At 43.8% G+C, this 24,735-nt stretch overlaps 1 protein-coding gene across 3 annotated transcripts in view; it reads left to right on the top strand.

Moving 5' to 3' along the window:
• Positions 1-24,333, top strand: part of CCDC85A (coiled-coil domain containing 85A) — an 82,618-nt gene extending 58,285 nt beyond the window's left edge. The window contains exons 3-5 of one of the 3 annotated variants that reach the window (XM_082305224.1): positions 4,716-4,792; positions 15,080-15,199; positions 22,326-24,333. In XM_082305224.1, coding sequence (XP_082161350.1) covers positions 4,716-4,792; positions 15,080-15,199; positions 22,326-22,415 — 287 coding nt within the window. In that variant the 3' untranslated portion in view covers positions 22,416-24,333. The remainder of the gene's footprint in view (positions 1-4,715; positions 4,793-15,079; positions 15,200-22,325) is intronic. The other 2 variants (XM_082305225.1, XM_082305226.1) reach the window with 2 other exon arrangements.
• Positions 24,334-24,735: the final 402 nt, after the last annotated feature.

Here is a 24,735-nt window from a genome sequence, read left to right on the forward strand (position 1 = left end):
AAGCAAAAAATGTTGATGTTAACAGAACCGAGGTGATGTTTTATTATGATGAAATTGTGTTTTTCCGTTTTCTGGCCGCGAGGGTGTAAGGACCGGCTGCTGCTGCTTCAGAGCAGCCTTCTGTCCAGCATAGCATCTTCTCTTCGTGCTGGCCGTAAGTTAATGGCTAGGGATCAAGGCAAACAGTGTTACTCTCTTCTCCTAATACCTCCAGCCTTCTAAGTATTTTCAGCTTGGAGGGTTTTGCTCTGCTTCCTCTGAGATGTCTGCTTTGCTCATCCACTGTATTACCAGTTTTCTCCCAGGTTAAAAGATTCTATACAATTTTTTTAACTTCCATGAAGCAAGTAGCATCTTTTGCATTGATGGGTTCATCCTTTAAAGTTAGTCAAAAGGAGGTCTGTGGAATCCCCGTGCTTAGTTTTTGCAGACAACTATTATAATTTGGAATCAGTGTTTTGTTTTTTTTAAATGCAGACAAATGGAATTTTAGTCATTGAGTTAAAGCACTTCTTGTGCATTACTTTCTGAGTTTATATCAGTACTCTGTGTTGCATCTCCTACTCTTTCTTTACCTGAAATACTCCTCTGGTCATTAGATAAAATCCCTTCCACCTGCCATATTTGTGCTTGTTACTCAAGCTCATTTGAGCAAGTAGAAGTGTAGGTTGAACCTTTGAGTTTTTGCTTTCTGTGGGGTTCTGATCTGTTTGCTTTGCAGGGAGCTAGTAGGTGGGTAGAGGACCTCAGTCTTTAAGAAGTTCTCCAGTGTGATCCCACAGTGGCCTGTCAGTTGTAACCCTCCAGTCTCTGCCAAAAAACAAACCCAGAAAAAAAAGGAAAGTATCAGAATTTAACATGGCATCCTCAACCATTCTAAAATAGCAGAGGATAATGTAGCTTAAAGAACATTATGAATTACTTGGTAGACTGAGATCAGGCGCAGTGACACAAAAATGGATAAAGCCAAGGCACAAATATGCCTTTGGCAGCAACATAAGCGCCTGATGAAGTTTGACATAACCCCAAAATATCGACTAGCTTCAAGAGTGTGGATGTCAAAATAAAAAGAGATCAGCTACCTAAATATTGATGTTCTCCAATAACATGTTAGAGTGACAGATGTGGAGAAAGGGTGGATTGTCACTGAGTTTCCCTAAAAGCAAGACATTAATGTCTCTCTAATAATTTGGAAAGAATTTTAGTTTCAGCCCTGGAATGAAGCACCACACGGTGATCATACTTTCAATGGTGCTAAGAGCACGGGAAGCTCAAGTAGGGAAGCTCATTTGGTAGGAATCCATTCCTGAAAATGGGAATTGTTCAAAATCGTTGCTCCCATAGAAGTGCCTAGCGAAGGAAGACGGGAAGGAGCAGAAATAATGTAACCAAGAAGCCCCCAGGTGATGAAACTGGTAGTTTGGCTACCACAGTGTCACGTCTCTGTGGTCAGATCTTCTTTAGATGCGGGCCTGAATTGATTGTTTGTTTTTATTTGAGCATGCGTTTGATCTCAACGTAGTTGACAGTTCCTGAGCTATTACCCAGAACGTAGTAGCTGAGCTTTTATGGCGTTAATACAGATGCTGTTTTTCCCTGGTTGTGTTCTGAGCAGAGGAAGCTCGGCAGATTTGTGTTTGGAAGTTTATCTGTAAGCAGTCTACAACTCAAGTTTAAGATTCTGCAAATAAGGGAGGGCTTTTCTGTGTACTTGCAGCTCTGTGAAAATGAGCAATGTTAGATAAATCTGTTTGGGGAAGGATAAAACACAAAAGGGGTTTATGACTAATGGCATCAGCTGAGGATCGTCTTGTTTGCGCAGGTTATGTTTCAGAGCAGTGGTTGCCTGACACTGTAGCACCTTATTAAATGCTTTATTATAAGACAACAGTAATGTTATGGAAGCGATGCAAAGTTTCTGTATGGCTTTCCCTTTGGGAGACATTTGTTTTCAGCTCAGATGCTGAAGCAGTATTTTCATAAGTTTATTCTCCTTCAGTTTTAAATTGCTTAATTGTCTTGTGAAAATTTGCTTGGAATGGCAATGGGGTGGTATCAGGTACCTGGTTTTGGGGTGGTAATTTTAAGATTTGCTCTTTATTTGCAGCTCTTTACTGGTCTCCAGGCTGATTAAGACTAGATGGCTCATATGGTCCTTCTCATAAATACTTTTAAGATGCAACTTTTTTTTTTTAAGGTTTGCTATTGGTGTCGCTGGTGACAGTGTTTCACTTTGTGTATTTTCAATTCTTCCGTCTCTTATGTCCTTGACTGGCTTTTCCGCTCATTTTTTTTTTCCTCTAAGCTCATAGCGTCACAGCATAAATATATTAACAGATACTGAAATATATATGCATCTAGTCTATGTGTCAAAAAGACTCACATAAATAAGGATTTGCTAGATCAAGCCTTTGGTAGATGACCTAATTTTCCATTTTAATCAGATTACAAAAGGAGATTTAAATAAATGTTTCACGCTTTAGAAGGGTTAACAGGCGTGGAGATTTCGGACCAAATCCTCAGCTGGTATGAACTGGCATTGGGAAGTTGTGAACTGACAGCAGAGTTGTGTGATTCGAAGCAGCAGAGATCTCAGCTCTCGACTCCCAACATGCAAGAGAAGAAATAGAACTGAGAGGCAAACTTTGCCTGAGGAGCTAATGCATGAGGAGCTAATAAATGGTAAACCAGGAGATTACAAGAGACCCAGAGTTGAAGAGAAGCCAGAAGGGAGCTCGCATGAAGTGGGCTGGTGGGCACAGCCGGGAAGTCAGACTTGAGCATGAAGTCTGAGCCCGAGCTAACATGGCAGCGGACTTGTAACCAGTCGATTTAGAGATGACTAGTGCCAAAGAAAGCGCCTGCTTCAGTCCCTCCAAAAAGGTGGCTCCACGTAAAGCGTCTTATGTAGAAAACAACAAAGAGAAGAGATGAGAGGTGCTGGGAGCTATTGCCTGTGGTAATGGCCGTGATGGCGAGGGAGCTTCTGCGGCTCCTCCCAGAAGTGCTGCTGCTGGGAAGGAAGCTGATTTGAGGGGAGGGACCCTGTCGGATATAGTTAATTGAATAAGCTGTTCATCTTCTAAGTGCCCATTTGAGCTAGGCTTAGCGGCTCTCCAGAGATGCACCCATCACTAGCTATGAAAATCCTTATGCAGCAGAGCGTGCAGAACCTCAGATTACCCCTTTCCCTTTTATTGTAAAATGCTATTTTTAATCCGGTGCCTTGCTGTGTATTAATCATTTCTGACAAATTACTTCATGTTGTGTAAATTCCCATGCACTATCTGTGCGTGCATATTTTAGCCTATTGCAGTCTCGTAAGAGCAGTGACACCTCATTTCCCATCACCTTTATTTTATGGGCAGGCTGGCACGGTGATTAGGTATCAGAGGAAACTGGTGCACAAATTCATCTGTCAATTTAAACCAGTGAGCAGCTCTGTTGTCAATGCAGCTTTGCAGGGGTGTATCAACTGACAGTACTGCCCCGATACCCATGGATTCCGTACCATTAATCATCAGAGAGGTAATTGTACTATTATATTACATGGCAGTATGAGTACAAATATGTTACTGGAATTGACATCTCGGAGAAAGCCGAGTGGATCGTTGAGTCAGGAGTGAGTACATGGAGGACTTCCATCTACGTACAAGGAGGTACAGGAGTCACAGCAGCGTTTCTGGACTGAGAAGATATCTTTTCTCTTACAGTCAAGTGCTGCTTTCCCAGGCATGTATTTCTCTTAGACGCAGGACTTTAATAGCAGAAATTCTGTGCGACCCAAGAAACGTGTGATAAGAAAGCTCTCGGATGCTTTTGGGGATGGCTCATGAATCTACTCTTCTTACATAAAGTTCTAGGGAGCAGAGCAGACTAGGAATGACTCATAGTCTCCATAATCAACCAAATTATCTTATGAAGGTCAGTGAGGTTACTTGTGAATAGAACAGGCAGGATTTTGCTCTTCAACCAAGCCCGCATAGCAAAGCGGGGCTGTGAGAGCGTGTCCTAGCGTGGTGCTGCCCTGGCGTGCGCGGGGTGAGGAGCGCTCGCTGCTCACAGCGCTGTGCCCCGGGCTGTCGTGCTGTCAGCCAGGCTCCAAACCCTCTCAGGGCCCTGGGGGCACACATCTGGTTCCTAGCACAGGCTCAAGCCGTGACAACGCGCCTGATTCCTAGCAGAGGCTGAGGCTTGAGCCTCCGTGCCGGCAAGCTGCTGTATTCCCTGCCGGCGAGGTCACGGCTTGCGGGGGGAGGCTGTGTGGGCACCACCGGACCTCCACGGTGGAGGGGCCTCTCCTGCGTCTTCCTGCAGAAGACTCTCTTCTCTTTCTGGGCTTTCAGTGGTGACTTGGTGGGATAACGCATTACTCTCGTGGAGTATTTCCAAAATACAGTACAAGCTCACAGAACTTGGGGGATGGGTTGGAGGAACTCAAAGTCTGGGTTGCCTTTCTCTAAGATACCTTGTGTCTGAGAAGGGACCGCCTTAAATCGCAGCAGTTTAGGATCACAAGCAACAAGGAATTGGATTAATTCTAGTATCAGCATTATTTGCACTGCCCTTGAGAGTAGCAGAGCTGAATGTTTAATGGACATTTGAGAGAGGCAGTCTGCTGTGAGTACAAGTCAGAATGTGGCACAGGCTCTGACACTAGTATACACAAGCAGATCTCTGTGGATAATATGAGTTTTTTTCTTTTTGATTTTTAGAATCAACCTTGTCCTATGTTAGGCAGCTGGAGGCAAGAGTAAGACAGCTGGAGGAGGAAAATCGCATGCTGCCCCAGGTGGGTGACTTCTGTTGGTGGGAACAGTAGCCAGCAGCTAGACAGCAACGCTCCAGTGTTCGTGCTTGAGATAAAACCAGTATTACTTGACATTTGACGTTACTGCATTTGAACACTCAGGCTGCTCATTTGGATAATCAAAGGCACTCTCATCTGTTTGTTCATCTTGCTCGTGATTGAGTGGGGTATTTATTTAAGATTATGACAATGCTTTCATTAATTTTTCTCCTTTGCAGGTGTTGATACCTTGCTAAGAAAAATTCACTGGAAGCTGCTACTTATAGTTAATTAATTTAAGGGTTGAAAATCACAGTGAACTGACCCTTTACATTCTGGTTTTATTCCAAGAGCTTCTTGCTATTAAAATATCAAGTACTTTTTATAGTCAACCAAAATATTTTGCTTTAAAAATGCAAATGTTTTAAGTAATAATAATTGGGTTATATTATTTTAATATTTTGAGGAATATATTAGATATGTAAATGCAAGACTGAAATTAAATTGAATAAATAAGCACATATGAAGTTGAAGGTTTTCCCAATATGTTTTTAAGAATGAAAAATTCATTAAGAATGAGTCAAAGACCCTTGCATTTTTTTATGTATACACATACAAACCAGTGCATATTTCTATTATATTTTGTTAAGTAATCCTTAGGAAAAATCCATAAAGTCTCCAAATGAAGTTGCCCACTGGAAGAAAAAAGAAGTCGCATATTGTTTAAATCAAATACTAGTTTAAAGGAAGCCATTGGTCTGAAGAAGAAAAGTGCTTTTTATTGAACATAGTACTGTTATTTGAATGTAAAATCCAAGATAGCGGTGAAATGTAGTAAGAAGCAAAATCCACTGGCTCCAATTTAGTCGTTTCTATAAGCCAAGATTAGCTAGAAGATCTCTGGCCCAGGTTAACAATTTCCTTTCTTAAGGCAGATGTTAAGTAAAGTGTGGTGGTTTTTTTCCTCACCTACAATACGACAGTTGGAAGGGCCTCTATAGCTCTTGTTTAGCTCTTGACTTGCTAGGTGACCTTGAGCAATTCATGTAACTTCTCTGTACCCTAATTTGTTGATCTGGAAAAGGAGGACAGCAGGAATGGTTAAATGTCTGTCCATTCATGTGTATACAGTCTTCAATAGGAAAGACAAAGGTTGATCTTCAGCGATAAAGAATATTATGTTCTTGTCAAGAATGGTGTTCAGGGCAAATGTTAACAAACCTGCCTGAAAAATACAGTTGTGGTTTGTCTTGGGTCTGGAACAACACTGGGGGATAAATTGTGCAGAACATTCTTTGTGGGCAAAATCTTGAGGAGTGGCCATATGTTTTATTTATATTGGGTTTGAGGTGCTCAGGTGGAGACCCATGAAATGCATTACCAGATCTTGCCAAAGACTGGAACACCCACATTGTGGGCATTGAATTCATTAAAAATACCTTGGATGGGGTGCCAAGACCAGAAAATAGTGCTTGTGAAAATAGCACCTAAGCCCGTAGCTGTTGCAAAAGTAATTGCAACAAAATATGCTGATTGTGGGATTTTGACGGGGAAGAACTGGGTGAGCAAGCCTGCAAACTGCTTTTTGTTTTTAAATACGCGGGTCAGCGTTTGCCTTATGTTTGATTTTGTTGGCACAAGGATCTGTAGTAGAGCTCTGAAAAATCTCCTAATATCTCTGGATACTTTATTATAAGAAATAATGACTGGCAAGGGCTCATGTTTCCTGGCACATCTTACTCACCTTCCCTCCTGAAGAAAGTCATTGCTTTGGGGAGAGGAAGGAAACGTAGACACCACGCTTCTTCCGACTTTGCATTCGATTACCTCGGCGTTACATGTGCATGAGTTCGTTTCGGGGGTTTGTTGTTCCTGTGAGTAACACCCTGAACGTGCTATCAGCGGTGCTCAGGCCCCGTCACAAAGACAAGGACATGGGATGGAAACGCGTAAGCTCCTGGCACTGGTTCGATTCCATTTAATGGGAGGAATGGGAGTTTGTTGGGTGTTAAGCCAAACCGAGTGCTTTTGACAAATTGGCTTGAAAATATACGATGAGCTCCACAACTGATGAAGGTTTTTGGAACAGCTCTTACTCGGTTACAGTGACGTGCCTTAAAATTTCAGCATTGCTTCAGTAAGAGAGTGCCTTTTGCTTTTTGCCTAGCGCCTCGTTGATGGCATACCGGAGCACCGGGCGGGTTTGGAAGCTGCAGGACTGCACTTAGCACGAGAGGTGACGACTCGCACTCGTGAGCGTGACGCCTCTGCTAGGTCTTTACTGAAGAGTCCTTGCCTTGCTTTCTGAGGCTTTTTTCTCTCCTCCTGCCATGCTTGTCTGCTTTTTCCTCTCTGCTTTCAATATCCTTTCTTCTCCCCCTTTTCTGCTTATGTGTCACTCATGAAAATGCACCGGCACATTTGTGGACATCCTCTTCGGATAAATCACTCCTTTCATCTACCACTTAGCTGTGGTTCTTTTCCAATTTCTTTTACTTTGCTTGTCTCCCTCCATACATATTAGTTCTCTTTTCAAAACCCCACAGATCTCTAATGTAAAGGTTTTATTAATATTTAGTGGCAAGAACATTTCCAGAGAAAATGGTTTTAAGTGCTGCCATCACTGTTCAAATGGAATCTGAGTTTTAGTTCACTCTGCTGTACTGAAGGCCTTCTTTGTCAGGGGAAATGCAGTACCACGAAGTCAATATTTTAGTTTGATCAGGTAATAGAAAAGGTATAAAAATGCGTATATTCACTTGAGCCTGTTAATGTCTCTTCCTGTGCTGCACAGTTGTTCTGGTGGCGGTTTATAGCATAGTAGTGGGTTTAAGAGCTATGAGAAGCCATAGATGGGTTGTAGGTTTGCTGTGTTGGTGAGAGCTGTAATTAGCTGTTCTTTTTTTGTTGTTGTCATTCTATTTTCCTTCTCTCAGATAGCATGTAACAAGATATGATCCAGACCCTTTCAGTTTCTGGCCACAAACAGGATTGTTGTGCAAGAAAGCAGATACTTTCCAAGATTTATGGTATGCAGCTGGGTCTTCTGTCGAGAATGCCAAACTGTGCCGGCTGCGCCCGAGACAAGGGGCGTGCAGCTTGCACTGGGGCTTCTCAAATGCTCATGTAGGTAAGGGTGCGTGACAGCAGTGCGCAGAGGCAAAAGGATTTGAGCGAGAACATTTCTGTTCTGCTGGATGGATTTCAGGCCAGAGGCGTTCCCCAGCGGGGCTGGGACAGGAAAGCTCCCTGCAGCGCACGGGTTCTGGCAGTGCCGCTGCCTTCTGCTGCCTCCAAATGCACATGAAACTACAGCATCACTGTAGATTGAGTTTTGCCGCTAACATTAAAAAAAAAAAAAACATAGTATTATGGCCAGTGCTCTAGCCAGAACATAGTGTCTGTGCATGTTGTAATGAAGATACTCAGCAATAATTAAGAAAATATGTAGAGACTAAGCAATGGATTCAGATCCCAGTTACAGCTTCCTGGGCTGTGGCAGATCTGTTGTGTCAGTGAGTAACTTCAGCTAACTGAAAACAGGAGTGTCCTCCCAGGCTTGATGTGGTGCGGAACTGCTCTCCGTGCCTTACGCTGGGGGAAGCAAGCTCAGAATCTGGCATCCATATGTCAATTAACTGAAGATATCCCTGGATTTTCGTAGGGGTAGTATTTCAGGGCTGATAAGCTCAGCTGAAACGTTATGGAAATGTGGACATCTGTCATATAACGACAGTGAATGCATTTGCAAAAGATACACTTGGCAAGCCACCCAATTTAAATTGCTTCAGTTTTTATTTATTTCATGGGAGGAGGGAGCAAGAGGCAGAGCTGGAGAATTGTCAGATGTTTCCCCCTTCTAACTCTTTGTCCTTGTGATTTAGCTTTGCCTTTTAATGAAGTTGAAAGGAGGTATTGCCAGGGTGCTGCCTTCTGAGCGAACGAACCGCATGGGTCAGCGGGGCCGGAGGCTGGATGCCGGGAGCTGAGCTCCCGACTTGCTCAGCGCGCAGCACCAAAGCCGTGAGGGAGGTGTGGTGCAGGGCTGAACCGCAGCCCTTCTGCCTCCCTTTTCGCGTTCTTTCCTTCACAAGGCTTTTACAAGGCTTTTGGTCCTTTTCCATCTCTTCTTCTTGTTTCTCTTTCACTTCTGCTCTTGCTTCAGCCACGTTTTTTTGGGTTTTGCATCCTTGCTAGCCTTTTCCAGTCCTGGTATGTTTAAGTGTGAAATGGCAGGCGCGACCCTTAGGCGCACACTACTTTATTTTTAAGAACTTCCAGCACTTGCCATTTCCCTCTTTCTTCCCCCTTCCATTAGATAATCACATTTTATTTCAACCCATTTCCAAATCTTTCAAAAACCTTTTTGCTGAGATTTGTGTTTTTTATTTTCCCTCTGCATGGCATGGTTTTAGTTATAAATCTAATAAGAAGATGGGAAGTGTTTGGTTAGTATTATTTTTTTTTTTTTCTGTAAAATCTGTGTCACTCACAGTCCAATAATGTTTGTCTCCTCCCTTCCATAGCGTGTAGAAGAATAGGGAATCCTTCAACTGAAATGTAATTAAAACCGATTGAACAAACCCATGTTACCTAATCATGCCATCAAATCTTTGCTGAAAGTAAATCAACAGCATCCACCCACCCTGTTCTTTCATGTGCTCTCATCCTCAGTTTAAATTAACAGGTCATTAATGGAGCGACTTTAGTCTACAACAGCTGAGGTTCTGACCAGAGCCTTTGTCTCGGGGTGTCCTAAGCATAGCGCTTCCACCTGGGTTGGCATGGGCAGGCTGAACGGCAGGAGCTTATGGGCTTGATGTTACAAAGACACAAATTCAAGAAAAACCTGGTGTACAAAAAGAGTTGCAGTTCAGAGAGAAGAACAGATTATTATTATTTTTCCAGAGTAGTTTCCGAAAGTCTGGAGCTACTTTGTACTCGGGATTTTCTAGTAGAGTCCACTGAATCTGCCAGATCTTAAACAGTGGTGGTCTTTATATGTGTGGCCTCCAAGATTTGAAGGTGCTACAGCCCAGAGCCTTTTTCTCTTACAGGTTCATTAGCAAAAGAGGTTTATGAAGGGCCTGCTGAAAATGGTTGTTTCTGAAGGTGTGTAGCCAGCAATGGTTTTGGCCACTCAGAAATCTGAGTAGGCTTCAAATATGCTATGAGGGTATGTGGATTTCAGCAGCAATATGCAGAAGTAGATGTTTCTACTGAGGTCTTTGAGAACAGGAATTATGGTGAATGACTGCAGCATTTTAAAATTGTGTGTTTTAATTGACAGGAATGTTCCCTAAAAAAATGGTTGCCGTTTTATTTAGTGCGTTATTAATCCAGCAGAGCAACATACTGCAGCTTATTGCTTTCTGGTTTTCCTTTCTCCTGCCTGTTTGAAACAAGCTGACAAACACAGCCTGTGTTTTCTTTGAGCTAACGGGGAAATTGAGGGCTGGGGAAATCAGAAAAAAGCTTTGAAAATCAGGTAGTGATTGAACTGGTGTGGCAGTTACCCAGCAGGAAGGATACACTTCCCAGCAAACCACTTGCCTCGGGGATAAAAGGCAGCTGGAGAACGAGGTCTTGAGCATTTGCTGAGGTAGGTCTCCGATGGTAAGTGAACAGAGCAGTGCCCAGCGGACAGGAAAATCGTCTTCTCTCAGAAGCTTGGTGAGGTGCCTGTAAGTGTCCTCGGGGCAGAGATGGACTGTATTTTTCCCTTGGCTATCCCTGCGTGCCGTGGGGAGGTTGCGAGTCAGGCAGCAAGCGGCATGCTTCCTCCGGAGGGGCTGGCAGATGAACCGCCGCTGGCTTGAGCTATGTAGTGTGCTTTGCACTACAGTGGTTTCCATTCATGACTGTCCTCATCAACAGTATGGATTCAAAAAATGATGTTTTCTACTGGCTCAAGCAGAGAGGCTCACGATTAGTTCTCTCCATCAAAGAGTATCCTGTTCTACACAGGGGTCTTTATTCTGCCCGTGACCAGGGTACAGTGCAGGGGTTGCCTCTGGCGCTATGGGAGAATGGCCCAAGTATCCTTAACATTTTGCAGTCAATGTGAGGGAGATGCTAAATTTCCATTCATCTAATTTTTTCGTTACATGATATTATGGGGTTGAGTCAGATTTCCTGTGCTTTCTATTCACTGGAGTCGCATGTTGGCATTAGATATTTTGTAGGTTTACTTGCAACAGAAAATGGATCTGCACGTTTAATGATTGCAGTTCCCCTTTATTATCTTTGTGGCAAAGTGTACAAGAGATATTATGTGGTTTTTACCTGCTTCAGATAATGTGCTTTCTGTAGCGGTAGAATCTGCACACAGTCCACATTAGACTCGGAGGAGGCAACATGCAAACCATGCTCTAGCTTGGGCACAAGGGCTGGACGGGGGCAGTAGGGAAGGTTAGCAGTACAGGAGGAGCAAAGAACCCAATTCTTTCCCAGGCATTGACGTTGTGCAGCACTGTTTATTCAAAATGACTCAAGATCATAGAATCATAGAATGGTTCCAACCCCCCTGCCATGGGCAGGGACACCTTCCACTAGACCGGGTTGCTCAAAGCCCCATCAGACCTGACCTTGAACACTTCCAGGGATGGGGCATGCACTCTGGTTGCCTCTGGGCAACCTGTTCCAGTGCCTCACCACCCTCATAGTGAAGAATTTTTGCCTTGTATCTAATCTAAATGTACCCTCTTTCAGTTTAAAGCCGTTACCCCTTGTCCTATCACTATGCTCCATTGTAAAAAGTCCCTCTCCAGCTTTCTTGTAGGCTTCTTTCAGGGACTGGAAGGCTGCAATAAGGTCTCCCCAGAGCCTTCTCTTCTCCAGGCTGAACAACCCCAACTCTCTCAACCTGTCTTCATAGGAGAGGTGCTCCAGCACTCTGATCATCTTCGTGGCCTCCTCTGGACTCGCCCCAGCAGGTCCATGTCTTTCTTATGTTGGGGGCCCCAGAGCTGAACGCAGTGCTCCAGGTGGGGTCTCACAAGAGCGGAATAGAGGGGGAGAATCACCTCCCTCGCCCTGCTGGTCACACTTCCTTTGATGCAGCCCAGGATATGCTTGGCTGCCTGGGCTGCAGGCACTCATTGCCAGGTCATGTTGAGCTTCTCATCAACCAATACCCTCAAGTCCTTCTCCTAAGGGCTGCTCTCAATCCATTTTCTGCCCAGCCTGTATTTGTGCTTGGGATTGCCTCGACCCAGGTGCAGGACCTTGCACTTGGCCTTGTTGAACTTCATGAGGTTCGCACAGGCCCACCTCTCAAGCCTGAAGATATTTAAAGTCAATACAGATTTCAGCACTATGGAGCCACAGCTTCATCCCTTCTGTCTGATATGGTTCCACTTCCACAACTTTGTTACTGGATAATAAACGAAAAGATCTGTCCAAAACAAGTGGACACATGGGAAGCCTACTTTGAGTGGCTGAATGCAAGTGCTGTGGGGGGGGGGCTAGGGAAGAGGAGGAAGGGAATGGGATTTCTCCTCCCATCCTCAAGGTCCTGCTCAGAATCCTGTTGTAATCTGGGTTGGGCAGTGGCAGAGAAAGGACTCGGTGCAAGGAAACTCAGGTCAAGTTTTGATCGAAGGTTAAACATTGCTGTGCTCCAAACTGGCAAGCAGCAGCTGTGATGATAGGCCTGAAAAGCGCACTTTTCTAAGTCTCCTAAGGCAGCTTGTTTTCAGACGCTGCCACTTTGGCAAAGTGCCTTTTCTTCTTGTTTTGCTTGACTGCCTCAGAAACTCCTAATGCAGTTGGTAGTGCTGAAGTGTCTTCAGGCTCACAGGACTTGCCAGGCAACAGGAGACCCACGTTCAGGCTGGTCCCATCCCCATCATCTGCTGGAATAAGCTTCCTCCAAAGAAGGCAGAAGCCCTACTGCCCTTGTGGAGTGGCCTCACCTGAGATGAGAAGTCCCTGAGCTGTAGGATGGGGCTTGGGGGCTGCAAAACCTGTCTTATTTTCTAAGAAAAGTGTATGTCTCTTATCCAGGACAGAGGGAGGAGGGAGAAGGATGCCCACAGGGGAAATACTAATTTTCAATCTCTTACCAACGCGTGTTGAGAACGCAGTCTGCTTAAAGCAGTGTGTTCACAACAAGATTCTCGTTCTCCTGAAGGGAGACAAAAACGTGCTGCATATGGCACAAAGAGGCTGTGGAGGACAGCTGCCTGGAGGGAGGCCTGAACTCTGACAGCAGCACAATTCACAGGACTTTGGGATTTTCTCATATTCAGGAGGCTTTAGATGTACAATCTGTGCTAATTTTCCCAGCCTTTTAATAGCAATATTTGTATTTTACCACTCAGAACCGACAAAAATCTCTGTTGGCCCTGGAGTCAGTAGAGAAACAGAATACTCTGACTTACAAAAAAACCAAAGCTGACTGAGGGAGTTTATCCTAAACCAGAATCGCTCCAACCTGCTTTATTACCCCTTTTCCCTCCTCTTTTCTTCCCTTTCCCAAAGTATAGCATTAAGTCTGCCCAGTTACTAAGAGATCTATAAATCCTTCCCAAAGAAAAATAAGTCCTAAACCTCCCTCCGTACATCACAGCAAATTGATAATAGTCATTGCTGCGGAGAATTGTAGGGCGATACCCTGCACGCTGCCCTAAGCGCGCGCCGGCGTTGTCAGCCTGGTTATGAGACCCATTAGTGCCCGCTATTGCGGTTTACGCTGCATCCATTGCTTGGCAGGAGGGCGGCACTGGAAGACGAGTTTGTGTACCAAATGGAGTTTCATATTCAGACTCGAGGTACCTTTTCCGTGGGCTTAGCATATGCAGCATTCTAATTTGATTTTTCTTTTTTAATTTTTAGGGTTTTTTTGGATATGTGAGGTTCAGTCCTGCAGACGATTGCTGGGAGGGAGTGTAACACGTTCGGTAGTTGGAAGGCTTCTCTCTGCGATGTGCCCCTTTGGCACTGCTGTGAGCCACGCAGCGTTGGTTGCGAAGGCCGGGGCATACCCTGACAAAGTCACGCACGGTGTATAAACTTGCTTTGGGCTGGGGTACTGTTCGATTTAAACGTTTTCAGGCAGACTGGCTCTGTGAAGTTCAGCCTCATGTCATCTCTCTGTGCCCTTTTTCTCCCACACCCACCTTCATCTTTCCTATTGTTTAGATTATAGACACCCCCAAAAAGACTGCAACGTGCTATGTGCTTGCTCAGCGGGGGAAATTACTGCACATCGGGGCACTGATTCTGATCAGAGGCTCTTTCCACTGTCATTATTTTTCCTTCAGAAATGCATTTCCCACACAATCTAGCAGGAATTACTGCTGTATTATTTCTTAATGTTTCCTGCAGTGTTTCTTACTCTGTAAGAAAGGAAGTTTTAATCTCTAAATCTTTGAAATGTTTTTCTTCTTTATATTTCTCTTTTTTTTTTAAACAAAATTCTGCCTGAAGAATGACAGTGAAGAGCAGGTCAGGTTGAAGGCACCTCAGAAGCGTCTGCTCAGGCCGTCTCTTGCTGCAGCTATCACATTGCTGTCCACGAATGCAGCAGGGGTATTTTTAGCACTCCTCCGAAGCAGGCTGCTTGCTCAGGTTACCTCGGCACTGCAGTCGCTCCAGGAGATGCTTTACATCCTGCAAAGTTTGAGGTGACTGAGCTGCAAGAGTTTAGGTAGCTTGCATTTGTTTGGCAGTGTCCTGAAGAACCCTTCCAGGTGTTCACTGGGAGGAAGAAGCCCCTGAGGTTGTCACTGTTGGGTATAAATTGGCCCCTTGCAGGCGAGCAGGGGGACATGCCCTTGCACCGGAGCAGCCAGGGGCAGGGAAGGAGTGAGCTGGCAGCCCAGAGCTCCCGGCTGCTTCCCTGGTCGGCTGCGGCTCAGCTTCTGTTGCAAACCTTGCAGCAACTTTTAAAAATGTGAGTTTTGTTGAAGGAACAACCTCCAGAATTATTGGGATAAAATTCGATATTCTCAAAACCTTCCTCTGGAGTTGAAATCATCTGTCTGGACCTCGCAGCACTTCTGTGACTATGTACTATGCACGTACATCAGAAATTTTATTACTATGTCCTGATTTTCCAGATAGACACCCTCGAGGGCCAGAGTGTTTGGGTGACACTCAACAGTAGCACTTGAGCTACCTCGCGTGGATCTTGGTTACTGTGGCACAGAAAGAGGGGGACTTTGGAGTGAAACATGCCTTCAGTGCTTCTCAGCTTTTAAAAAAAAAAAAAATTAAAAATTGACATCTGTTTTAATTAGTTACCAACCCTTTTCTTTATTAAATAGTTTTTAATTTTTTGTGAAGGATGCCATTAGGATGCCAGGAGGGGCGGAGGGGAGTTACTGCTCTGCAAACGAGCCAGCTAGCGTCAGTGGACATGGCTCAGCCTCTCCGCAGTCTGACTCAGTGGTAAATGCTCTGAAGGTAACGCTCCTCCGGTACAGTCCATGCAAAACGTCATGTCTGTTACTCAACACGTGTCGTATTGTCCTAGCAACATTCCTGTGGACACCACTGGGATGTTGCTGTCATGAGCGGGGTTGTTTTTCTGTTTGTCACTCATTGCATCTGTGGCCTGTGTGTTTCTCGGGGCAGGGATCCGGCCCTTACAGTGGGGGTGATGCCAGCCGTAGCTGCTCTCCACATTACTTACACTTGTACAGTTTTTCTTTGAAGCTGAAAGCAGTGTTTTTCTGAATAAGGAAGTCTTTCTACTTCATCTAGGATGCATATTTGTTCTCCAGTGGAATATAATGGATTCCTGTAACTCATGCAGAGAGAAATACTTTAATGCAAAGATAAAGCCAATGCGCATGGTATATTCATAATAAAAATAGCAGAACTTTGGGCTGAAGACTCTGCATCATGATCCCAAGGTCAGTGTTGAAACTTCTTTGAGAGCAGATGTGATTTACTCTGAAGGCAGGGTTGGATTGCTGAGACCTGCGTTGCATGGATAAACAACAATTGACACAAGCAATCAGAGGGGCGAATTTACCAGTTCTCACCTATGTCAGCAGTGAAACTGTCGCAGTTAATGAAACTTAGGAAGCTGTTACAAGATGCAGTGGTTTACGGGTGATCTGAATCACCACGTGGGTGAGTTCCCTGTCCCACTGCAGTGTGGGCATCAGCTGTGTCCATGCTCCTCTGGAGAGGATTAAAAACTGATGGTGAGCTGAGCAGAGAGCAGGGACGCTGTATTCCTGTCTTCTAACGCTGGCTCAACATGATTATTTTCTGGTGCTTTATACACGTCTTCTCTTCTGTGCTTCACTCATTAGCTATACTGCTTTAATATTAATTCAGTTAAGTGGGTGTTATTCCCCACCTACACAGATGTTGCAGGGACATACTGGTTACTTGGAGGGAGTAGGTTTGCGCCCCTTCAGGGGAGAACTGGAGGGGACTTTTGTAGACATTTGCTCTGTTTTTGAGCTTCGTGGAGATGCACAGTGCACAGTAAGAGCTCAGTAGTGCTGTTGACTTGCCTGGACATCTGAGTTTATGTGCAGGGTGATTATCTTCCACATGGCTGGGTGTCATTGACTTCTCCTCCAGGAAGCCTGAGGAAATAGGTTTATGCAAGTGAACTGTGCAGAAATTACAGCAATTGGATCCCTTTCTGTAACATAAAACCCAGGCGCAGGGCTTCAGCACAGCCACCTCGCCTGTTTTTCTGGCTTCCGAATGGGGGAAGCAGCGGCAGAGTGCTCGATCCCTCTCTCCACGTGCACACAGTTGCAGGTCCCCTCTCTGATGGCCACCCCAGCCACGTCCCCTGCAGCAGCACTCTGCCCGTGAGCGCGCTGGTCTCGCCCTCGTACAGGAGAGGTACGATGAACCACCCTTCCCGGCTCCTGAGGAGTGCCCGGTTCAGCAGCGCTCGGGGTCCTGGGTGCACCTTCCAGATACGTCACCTGCTGTTGCCTAGAAAATAAAGCTATGCCAAGTAATTTTGTCAAGAGATCATGCGTAATTATCAAAAAAAGCCTCTTGTAGTTCTCTTAAAATACCCATTGGCAAAGACACTTCCCTGAATGGAACATTTAACAACATGCTTTTGACAACCTGTAATAGCTGGTTGGTGTAAGTGAAATATTTGAACAATGGCTGATACCTTGGTTGCTGAAATGGGTTGGTAAGAAATACACAGAATTGAGTTCAATATGATGTGAAAGCTCAGCTTTTAGTTTGCTAGCAGGTATTGCGGCAGGCAGAAATAGACATAAATGATACTGTTATATTCGAAATGGAAAGTGAGCTGTCAGCTAAACAGACTGCCCAACCTTCCCCAGCCCCAGCCGGGGAGGAGACCCTGCTGTTTCCCAGAGTGAAGCATATGGGTTTGATCCTGCCTTTCTGGGGAATGCAGAGCTCCCGCTTGCATCACTTAGCAGAATCAGATGCAGGAGGAAGAAGAAGCCAAAGTGAAGAGCCTGCTTTTCTTTACAAATTTGGCAATTTGGAATTCCTGCAAAAAAGTAGTAGTCTTTGTTACAAAACCTCATCGTTAGTGCAATCCCCTTCTGCATAGCAAGAAATCTAAGGAGCACGAATGTATTTTAAAGCGACAGATCCCTAAGAAAACAGAGAGGGAGGTCATTGCTAAAAATAGTGCTGTTTTTTTCCTGAGTAATGAGGAGAGTTTGGGGGGGGGGGGGGGGGGGGAATTACCTGTGAATCTTCCACTGGTGGAGACAGTGGTGAAGGAGAGAGGAGCTTTGCCGTGCAGCGGGTCTGATAAAGGCTCTTCCGTGACCCGATCCATCACGCAGGGTGGCTGAAAGAAGAGACTGCCGTGTGTGTGTGTCCCCATGCCTGGGAGCTGGCGATCTTCCCCACCCTGCCGGTACTTATGGGATTATTCCCTATGTGCAAGTGGTATCACTAGGGATACATAAGTCGTTATTTCATATGGCAGGATGTGTTTCTTTCTTTCTGCAAGTTGTATGTGACCAAACTGCGTGCTGGTGCATGGAGATGTGCATATTCCACAGAGGTTTGCTCTGCAGACCAGGGGTTATAATTACAGAATGATGTCCCTTATCTAGTCTGCCTGCCTGAATAACCGAGGGCACAGGCTTCCCTGCGAAACTTGCATCAGGTTTTCCTGTCCTGAGGTCAGGGTCACCTACTGGAAGCTCCACTATGCCATCTACAAATTAAAGCGAGGTATGCTTTAATCGAAAACAAGGTCTGGGGCTAAGTATAGGAGTTGCTGCAGAAAAGTAAGTGTTCTGTGGTACCCAGGAGGTCCAGCAAGAAGATTTAATGATCCCTCCTGCCTTTAAATCCAGAGCACTGTAATCAGTCTAATTATCTTTAAATGCAATTGGTCAGTTATAGATGTATGCCCATACTCAGGAAGGACCCATGAAAACTTAAATATACTACTGCTCTTCTTTGTGGCTGCAAAACAAATTTGTAAAATAAAATTTCCACTTTTTTAAACATATCCTTGTCATGGAAGCTCAGGAAAATACAAATCAGCAGGCTGTTAAAGACTCTTACTACTGTCTTAGTGAGACAGAAAAAGCTGTGGCTGGAGAAATGTGCAGTGTAAGTTTAAAGTGTTTAATTTTATTGACCCCATATTGAGCCTGGAAACACCTGAAGATGCAAAGTATTTTTTGTTTAAATGCTGACAATATGCCCTTGAAGATTTTATACGGAAATTGAGCCGATTACTGTTTCTATAATGCAATTACTGTTTATTAGGAACACTGTAATTTTAACACATTAGTCAGTATTGATCAGAAAAATCTATGCGTGATAACATATCTGGGATAACGTACTGTATGACTCAGCAGACCTGAATTTATCCTTCATAAGAATAAAATTTGGCAAGTATGAAGAAGTCTGGCAGCCTCAGTTTCCCCATTGGGACAATGGCACCCCTGTGTTTCCTTGCCTATGCTATTGGTTTGCAATTTATGGATAAAAAAGTGGTTTCTAACTAATACAAGTTTAATAGTAATCCGTAAAAGTTCTCATGATGTAAGTAATGCTACTTCTAGAATGCTAATATACTAAATTTGACATTATCAATTCATTTTTATAAATCCCAAATGTATTCTGCCTTGTCCCTTTGTTCCCCAGCCATTCAAAGCTCTGCCGCTGGCATTGAAATGCTACCTTTTCTTCTGACTTTTGTGATCTGTGTCTGATTTGACTATTGATGTATTATTATACTTTGAAAATAGTCGGTTATTTCCTTTTCGGTTTTACTTTTTCTTATATTCATCTAGTCCATGTTAAAAGTACAGTGGATGTGTGATGAACTAATTATAACCTTTCTTTTCTTTTGCATTCTCATTGCAGTTCCTTCCAGTTTGTAGCTCGCTGTTTTGCTGCAGCTTTATGCGCTGTGGGTGTTTTACATGAAACATTTGCCACGGCATCGTTTTGCCTTGGAAAACAGTGGAATGATGACAAGCTTCATTTTGGGCACTATAATTTTGGTGCACAGTCTTAATTGGTACTGAAATGCAATTTGGACGTATAGCTCACGTTGTATGAACTTTATGGCGTTGTACGATCAGGTTGATATTTTATCAAGATAACGGATGCGCGAATTCTCTCCTCAGGATGCGCATATGGTGTTGGTACCACCTCATCAACAACGTATTTGGGAATGTTTTTTGCTTTGTATTTGTATGCTTGCATTGTCTTAGGAGAACGTAGCAATATGTAGCAGTGGGGTTAGAGGTAGTTTATCATGCATTAGTGAGTGTGGAGGTAATTTCGAAGCACAGGAATGTTTGGATTAAGTCTGGAGGTTTGTACTTCATGATTTTCCTCAGGTTACCGGTAAGTTTTGCTCCCAGGGCTGCCGCACGCTCTCTTGGGCTGGGAGCCAAAGGGAAGATGGGACCTGCCATGTGGGATTGGTGGGGTGGCTGGGCAAGAGGGGTCAGGGAGCCCAGAGATCTCCATGGGTATTTCACGCTGCACATGAAACACCACGGGCTTTGAACGCTACGGCAGCCAGCAGGGGACGTGGCTGCTGTCATCTGCAGTTAGGGTGCAGGTTTCTGCCTGGCTCCCAGGGAGAGGATTCTCCGTCCTTTCGCTCCGGCATGTTGGAAGTAAGCTAGAACTGAATCGCCACGACTGTACCATGAGCCTCATAGCTGTCCTTTATTCAGTCAAGGTTTCTGCTGAGATTTTGAGTGAAGTTTTTGATACTGGGCTTTCTACTCTGTCGTAACTATTTAAAACACGTTCAGGAATGCATAAGTATTACATTTTCTCTTGAGTGCTTGTAAATGCAAAGTAATTCCATTAGTGCTGCTTATGACAAGTTAGTGTTGAACTAATGAACTGAGAAGAAAACAACCCTATATGCAAATCCACAATGCACATACAATGCGGAGGGCCAAACAAATACGAACACAGCGATATGCACAGCTATCATGACTGTGCAAAGAACTGCCAGCACAAAAGGAGAGTTTGGTGATCAATCTGTGGAAATGTAGCCTATGTCATCCCACGTTTCTGAAAAGGAGGCAAATAAAATTACTGTGATGCCTTTGAGACCCGGGGATCTGTTGCACTGTATGCACAAGCAAAAGTGGTTGCTGATAAAGATTTCTCCTCTTCCCACCCATAAATATGGCATGAGTATTCCTTTTGACCCCACCTGGTCAATTCTGCATAGGATGGTGGCTTTTCAGGGCTGTCTTGTATGCGTTTGTCCCTTCCTAGCAATCAGGGGTCATTTATTCACCTGGAAATAAAGGACTTTGGGAAGCGTCACCTTTTAGTTTATTATTGTGTCAGCATTAGCTGCTTAGTAAATATTGTCCAATGTTTATTGACCAGAAAGATTGTTGAAATTGTAGGTACAATGTGCCATCTCAGAAAAGCTACCCAACAGGTCTTACTTCTTGATAATATGAAGTTAGGAACATCAGCAACCAAACGTTGGAAAGAAGCACCCGTCTCATCAAGTCCAGCCCTCTGCCCTTTGCAATGGCTCAGCCATAGATGGCTGATTTGGGAGGTTTCCCTGAAAACCCATTTTTCATGCTTTCACCATGGCACAGTGTTTCACGCTACAGCAAACATAGCTAAAGCACATGCATGTTTTTATGATGATAACAAGATTCTACCCGTTTTCCTTCTGATTTCAGGCTGCAAGATTCTGGTCATGCAGAAAGTTTGCAGAGTTTGGGTTATGCCCACCCGTTAGTATTAAAGACAGTTCCCTTTAAAGGACATTAATTTGTTTGGCCCCGTGAAGTAAGACTGTAGTCTGATTGCCTCCAATCTTGGAGTATTTCTGGTTTTCATGCTTATACTCAGGTTTTCTTCAGCAGAGGCTCAGAGGAACTGGATTATTTTCCCATCTCTTGCACAGAATAACAGTAGGACCTTGGGGTTGTTCTGCCTTTGCTCATCAGCTGTAGGAACCGGGGCTGGTGGTGGCTTTTCAGGGTGTCGACTTCCCAGGATCCAGCTGCTTTGTGTTTATTCAGTTCCAGCTAACGCAGTCTCTCTTCACTCCTGGGCTTTAGGCACTGTTAAAATACAAATAATAAATAATGACAATGGGAAACAGTTTTTGCCTTTCTCAACAGTCATATTGCTCTTGCTCCAGAAATGAATGAGTGGTTTAGTAGCAGTTATACTCTAGTTGATTGCTAGTTGATCATTATTAAAGAGAAATAATCTTAAATTGCAACACACAGTATGGTGGTAATCACCACTCTTGTTTCTGGTGGCCCCTGCAAGAGATGCCTGGTGATACGACACAAGCTACTGATTCTCCTGCTTATAATTGGTCAATCTTTTTATAAATCATTATAAAATGCTTTCCTAACATTTTTTTTGGTATAACTTCTCTGCATTTTTAATTCCATAATTGTAACATGGATGTTATGCAATCATGAATGGGAGTAGATGTGAGTACGAGCAAGGAAACCGATATAACCTACAGTTAAAAAATTGCTAACTTTACTAAATTGTAGATTTCGCTCTGGTTCAACAGAACACACAAGCACGTATAGAACAGTGACTACATGCACAACTCCTCTGATGTCCAGGAAGAACAAATGAAAAAAACCCACACATTTTTACTGCCTTGTTTGATTTTAAGAGAACAAGTAAATGCTTTGAAAAAAGGGGCGAACTGCTCTGTGCTTTTTGAACGAGAAATGTTCAGAATCCTCTGGACTGAGCTTCGTGCTTCCGAATTGCGTTCTGCAAGAGACGTGGTTTGGGAAGCAGTTGAGCAAAGTTTCAGTTGAGGCCTGTAAATGTCCTCAGTCTTGTATCTGAAGCACAAAACGGTGATGCACGTGCTAGTTCATGTGTCCCTGTTTTTAATCGTTTTTACCTAGAAGCATGTGCTTTCTGTGTTCAGAAGGAATGTTGTATCCCTTGAGAAATATTCTCTTCTCCTTTTGTGTGTCCCTCCCCTCTGTCCTTACCTGTGCTGCATGGTCTGCTTAACGAACGTGTGGCGTTTCCAGATGCATGGCTATGTCAATGCCAGTACATCTTGACTGGTTGTAATGAGATCTCTTTCCATCCCTCCCTTTAGGTTGTGTGGAGGAAACTTGGAGATGCTGCAGGGTCGTGCCCTGGAATTAGACAACATTTGTCAGGAAATCAGTATAAAGGACCTATGTAAAAGGCCCTGAGCAAATCCTCTCTCTGAAGAGAAAGAGTTTGAACTACCGATAAGAGAGAAAGAACTGACTGTGTCCACAGCGGCTTCCCAGCTGACAACAGGGTGTCTGTAGGCACTGCAAGAGACTCCGTTGGAAGCTAGTAGAGATTCTGCACGGAGGTCTTTCAGAGCAGCCGTGTTGTCAGTGTCCCCCGAGTCCCGCTAGAGAAACGCCGCCACCGCATCGTCACTTCAACACACCGCGTTTAGAAGCACTGAGGTATTTCCATCCTAACTAAAAGATAATTGGGATCCTGCAGGAGTTACACGAAATATGTTTTATTTTGGTTAGTTACAGTGAATCTCTAGTAAGTCTGAATGAATTTTCCACTGGATTTAACAGAGGTTTTTCACCAGACTGGAGAGACATTGATAAACTGTGCCTTTGGTCTCCACAGTTTTGAGAAAGTCACTTAGTAACTCACACTTCAGTCCATAAAATATTGGTTAATGGTGCTTAGGCAATTTCCAGATGATTTTTTTTTTTTTGCTTTGGTAGAATACCTGTCTCTGGAGGTGCTAAAAGACCATAAAGTCTCCTAACCAGCCAGTAGTGTAGCATAACTACAGTACTTGTAGTGAAACACAATTTCTTTCTAAATGAAAGTAAAGATAGCTTTCTTTTCGATTCACTTTGATGCACATCTTCTGAAGACGTGTACGATGTTCGCAGCCCTTTAATGAACAGAATACTTAGGTATCACGATTACAGGTCTCAAATCAGAATTTCCATCAGATTTTTCTTTGGAAAGTATTTTCCAGTTGTCAGGATGCTAATTTCTGCTGTTTAATTTAGAGACATGCTGATTTATTTAACAAGTGTCTGTAAGGATCTAAAAGATTGCACTGCATTATAAAAAAGCTTTTCTTGCCACTGTAGCATTCTTTCAGAGAAAAAGGTTTTATTATACTCAGAGCATGTCTTTCATTATTATGAGGCAGAAAGCTCTTGTTCAGATTGCCTGAGATTTGGCCAGACGGCGCCCTAGATATGCTTAGTTTATTTTTATCTATGTGTATGATACTAGTTGTGTGTATTGAATTGCAATGATAGGTATTTTGTGTATATCTAAAAGCAATGATAGTTTCATGTATGAATGTGCAACAGGCTTGTGACTGAATGCTGTTGCTTAACTTTTTACCATAGCTGAGCATCAAAAAGGCTAATAAAAGTTTAAAAAAAAAATAGGAATGCAACAATTCCTGGGTTTCTGGTTTGTTCTTGGTTACGAAGATTTGAGCCAAAGTCAGAACCTCTGTTTTCTCTGAGCTTGCAACGTGCTGTATTCGTGGGCTGTTTGCAGTGGAATGTAGCTCGGTTGCTGTACAATCTTTTGTTATATAGGAGTATGATGTAAATCTGCTAACTGTCTTCAGAAAAAGCGTGTTAATTTGCAGCAGTAATTATATTGGTTTCTGTTGTTATTTTTGCTTGGTACCATTTGACGTAAGGCCTCTGATCCAGCATTGCTTTCTCGGGCAAAACTCCTGTTCGCTCCGTCTCCTTGAGTTGGAAATGCAGAATCCGGCCTTCCATTTTGAAACATTGCACTCTTCCATAATTCCCTATATATTACCCAGCCCAAACAGTGGTCTGTTATCTTTACATGTTGTTTTCTCCCATACATATTGTTTGCATAGTTAAACTTCAATTGTTGTATTCCTATATATCTATATATATGTATGAAAAAATGTAAAACATGTACTTGTGCCTGCAGTACGTATGTGCAGGGGCTAATTTGAGGGACACTGGTCTTTTGACACTACACTTGTGTAAATTTTGATACTGTATTAAAACTATTTTTTTACAGTTCTGCATACGATTGGGTATCAAGTATCTGTGTTCATCTTAGCAACGGTAATAAATTATAGAATCTCACCATTGTTTGCTCTCCTTTAATGACCAAAGCCGCGAGGTGCTTGGGCTCACATGCAGTTTGCTTTGAAGGAGCCGTTCGAAATGTTTCCTGCTTGGTTGAGAAATTAGCTGCATGTTGTGGATTTTTTTGTTCACTTTCTCTCCAGGTATCTTAAAAACTCCCAGATATGTGGACTTGCTTATATCTTTTATGCTAAAGGAGGTAGCTACTCTATTATATACAGGCAGCAGGGGGCCAGGTGGCAGCTCCAGGTTGCCGCCAGCTGCGTGCCCCAGGTGCGACGCATTAAGTCCTCAGCCCTGCTGCGAGGGCAGCTCCAGGGCACCCACACTTCTTGCACAGGCTTTGAGGCGAGGACAGGGCAACGTGGAGCTCCCGGAGCCGTTTCGCTCAGGTAAGAG

The sequence above is a fragment of the Platalea leucorodia genome (assembly GCF_965183815.1).
Source record: "Platalea leucorodia genome assembly, chromosome: 3".
Classification (NCBI taxonomy): domain Eukaryota; kingdom Metazoa; phylum Chordata; class Aves; order Pelecaniformes; family Threskiornithidae; genus Platalea; species Platalea leucorodia.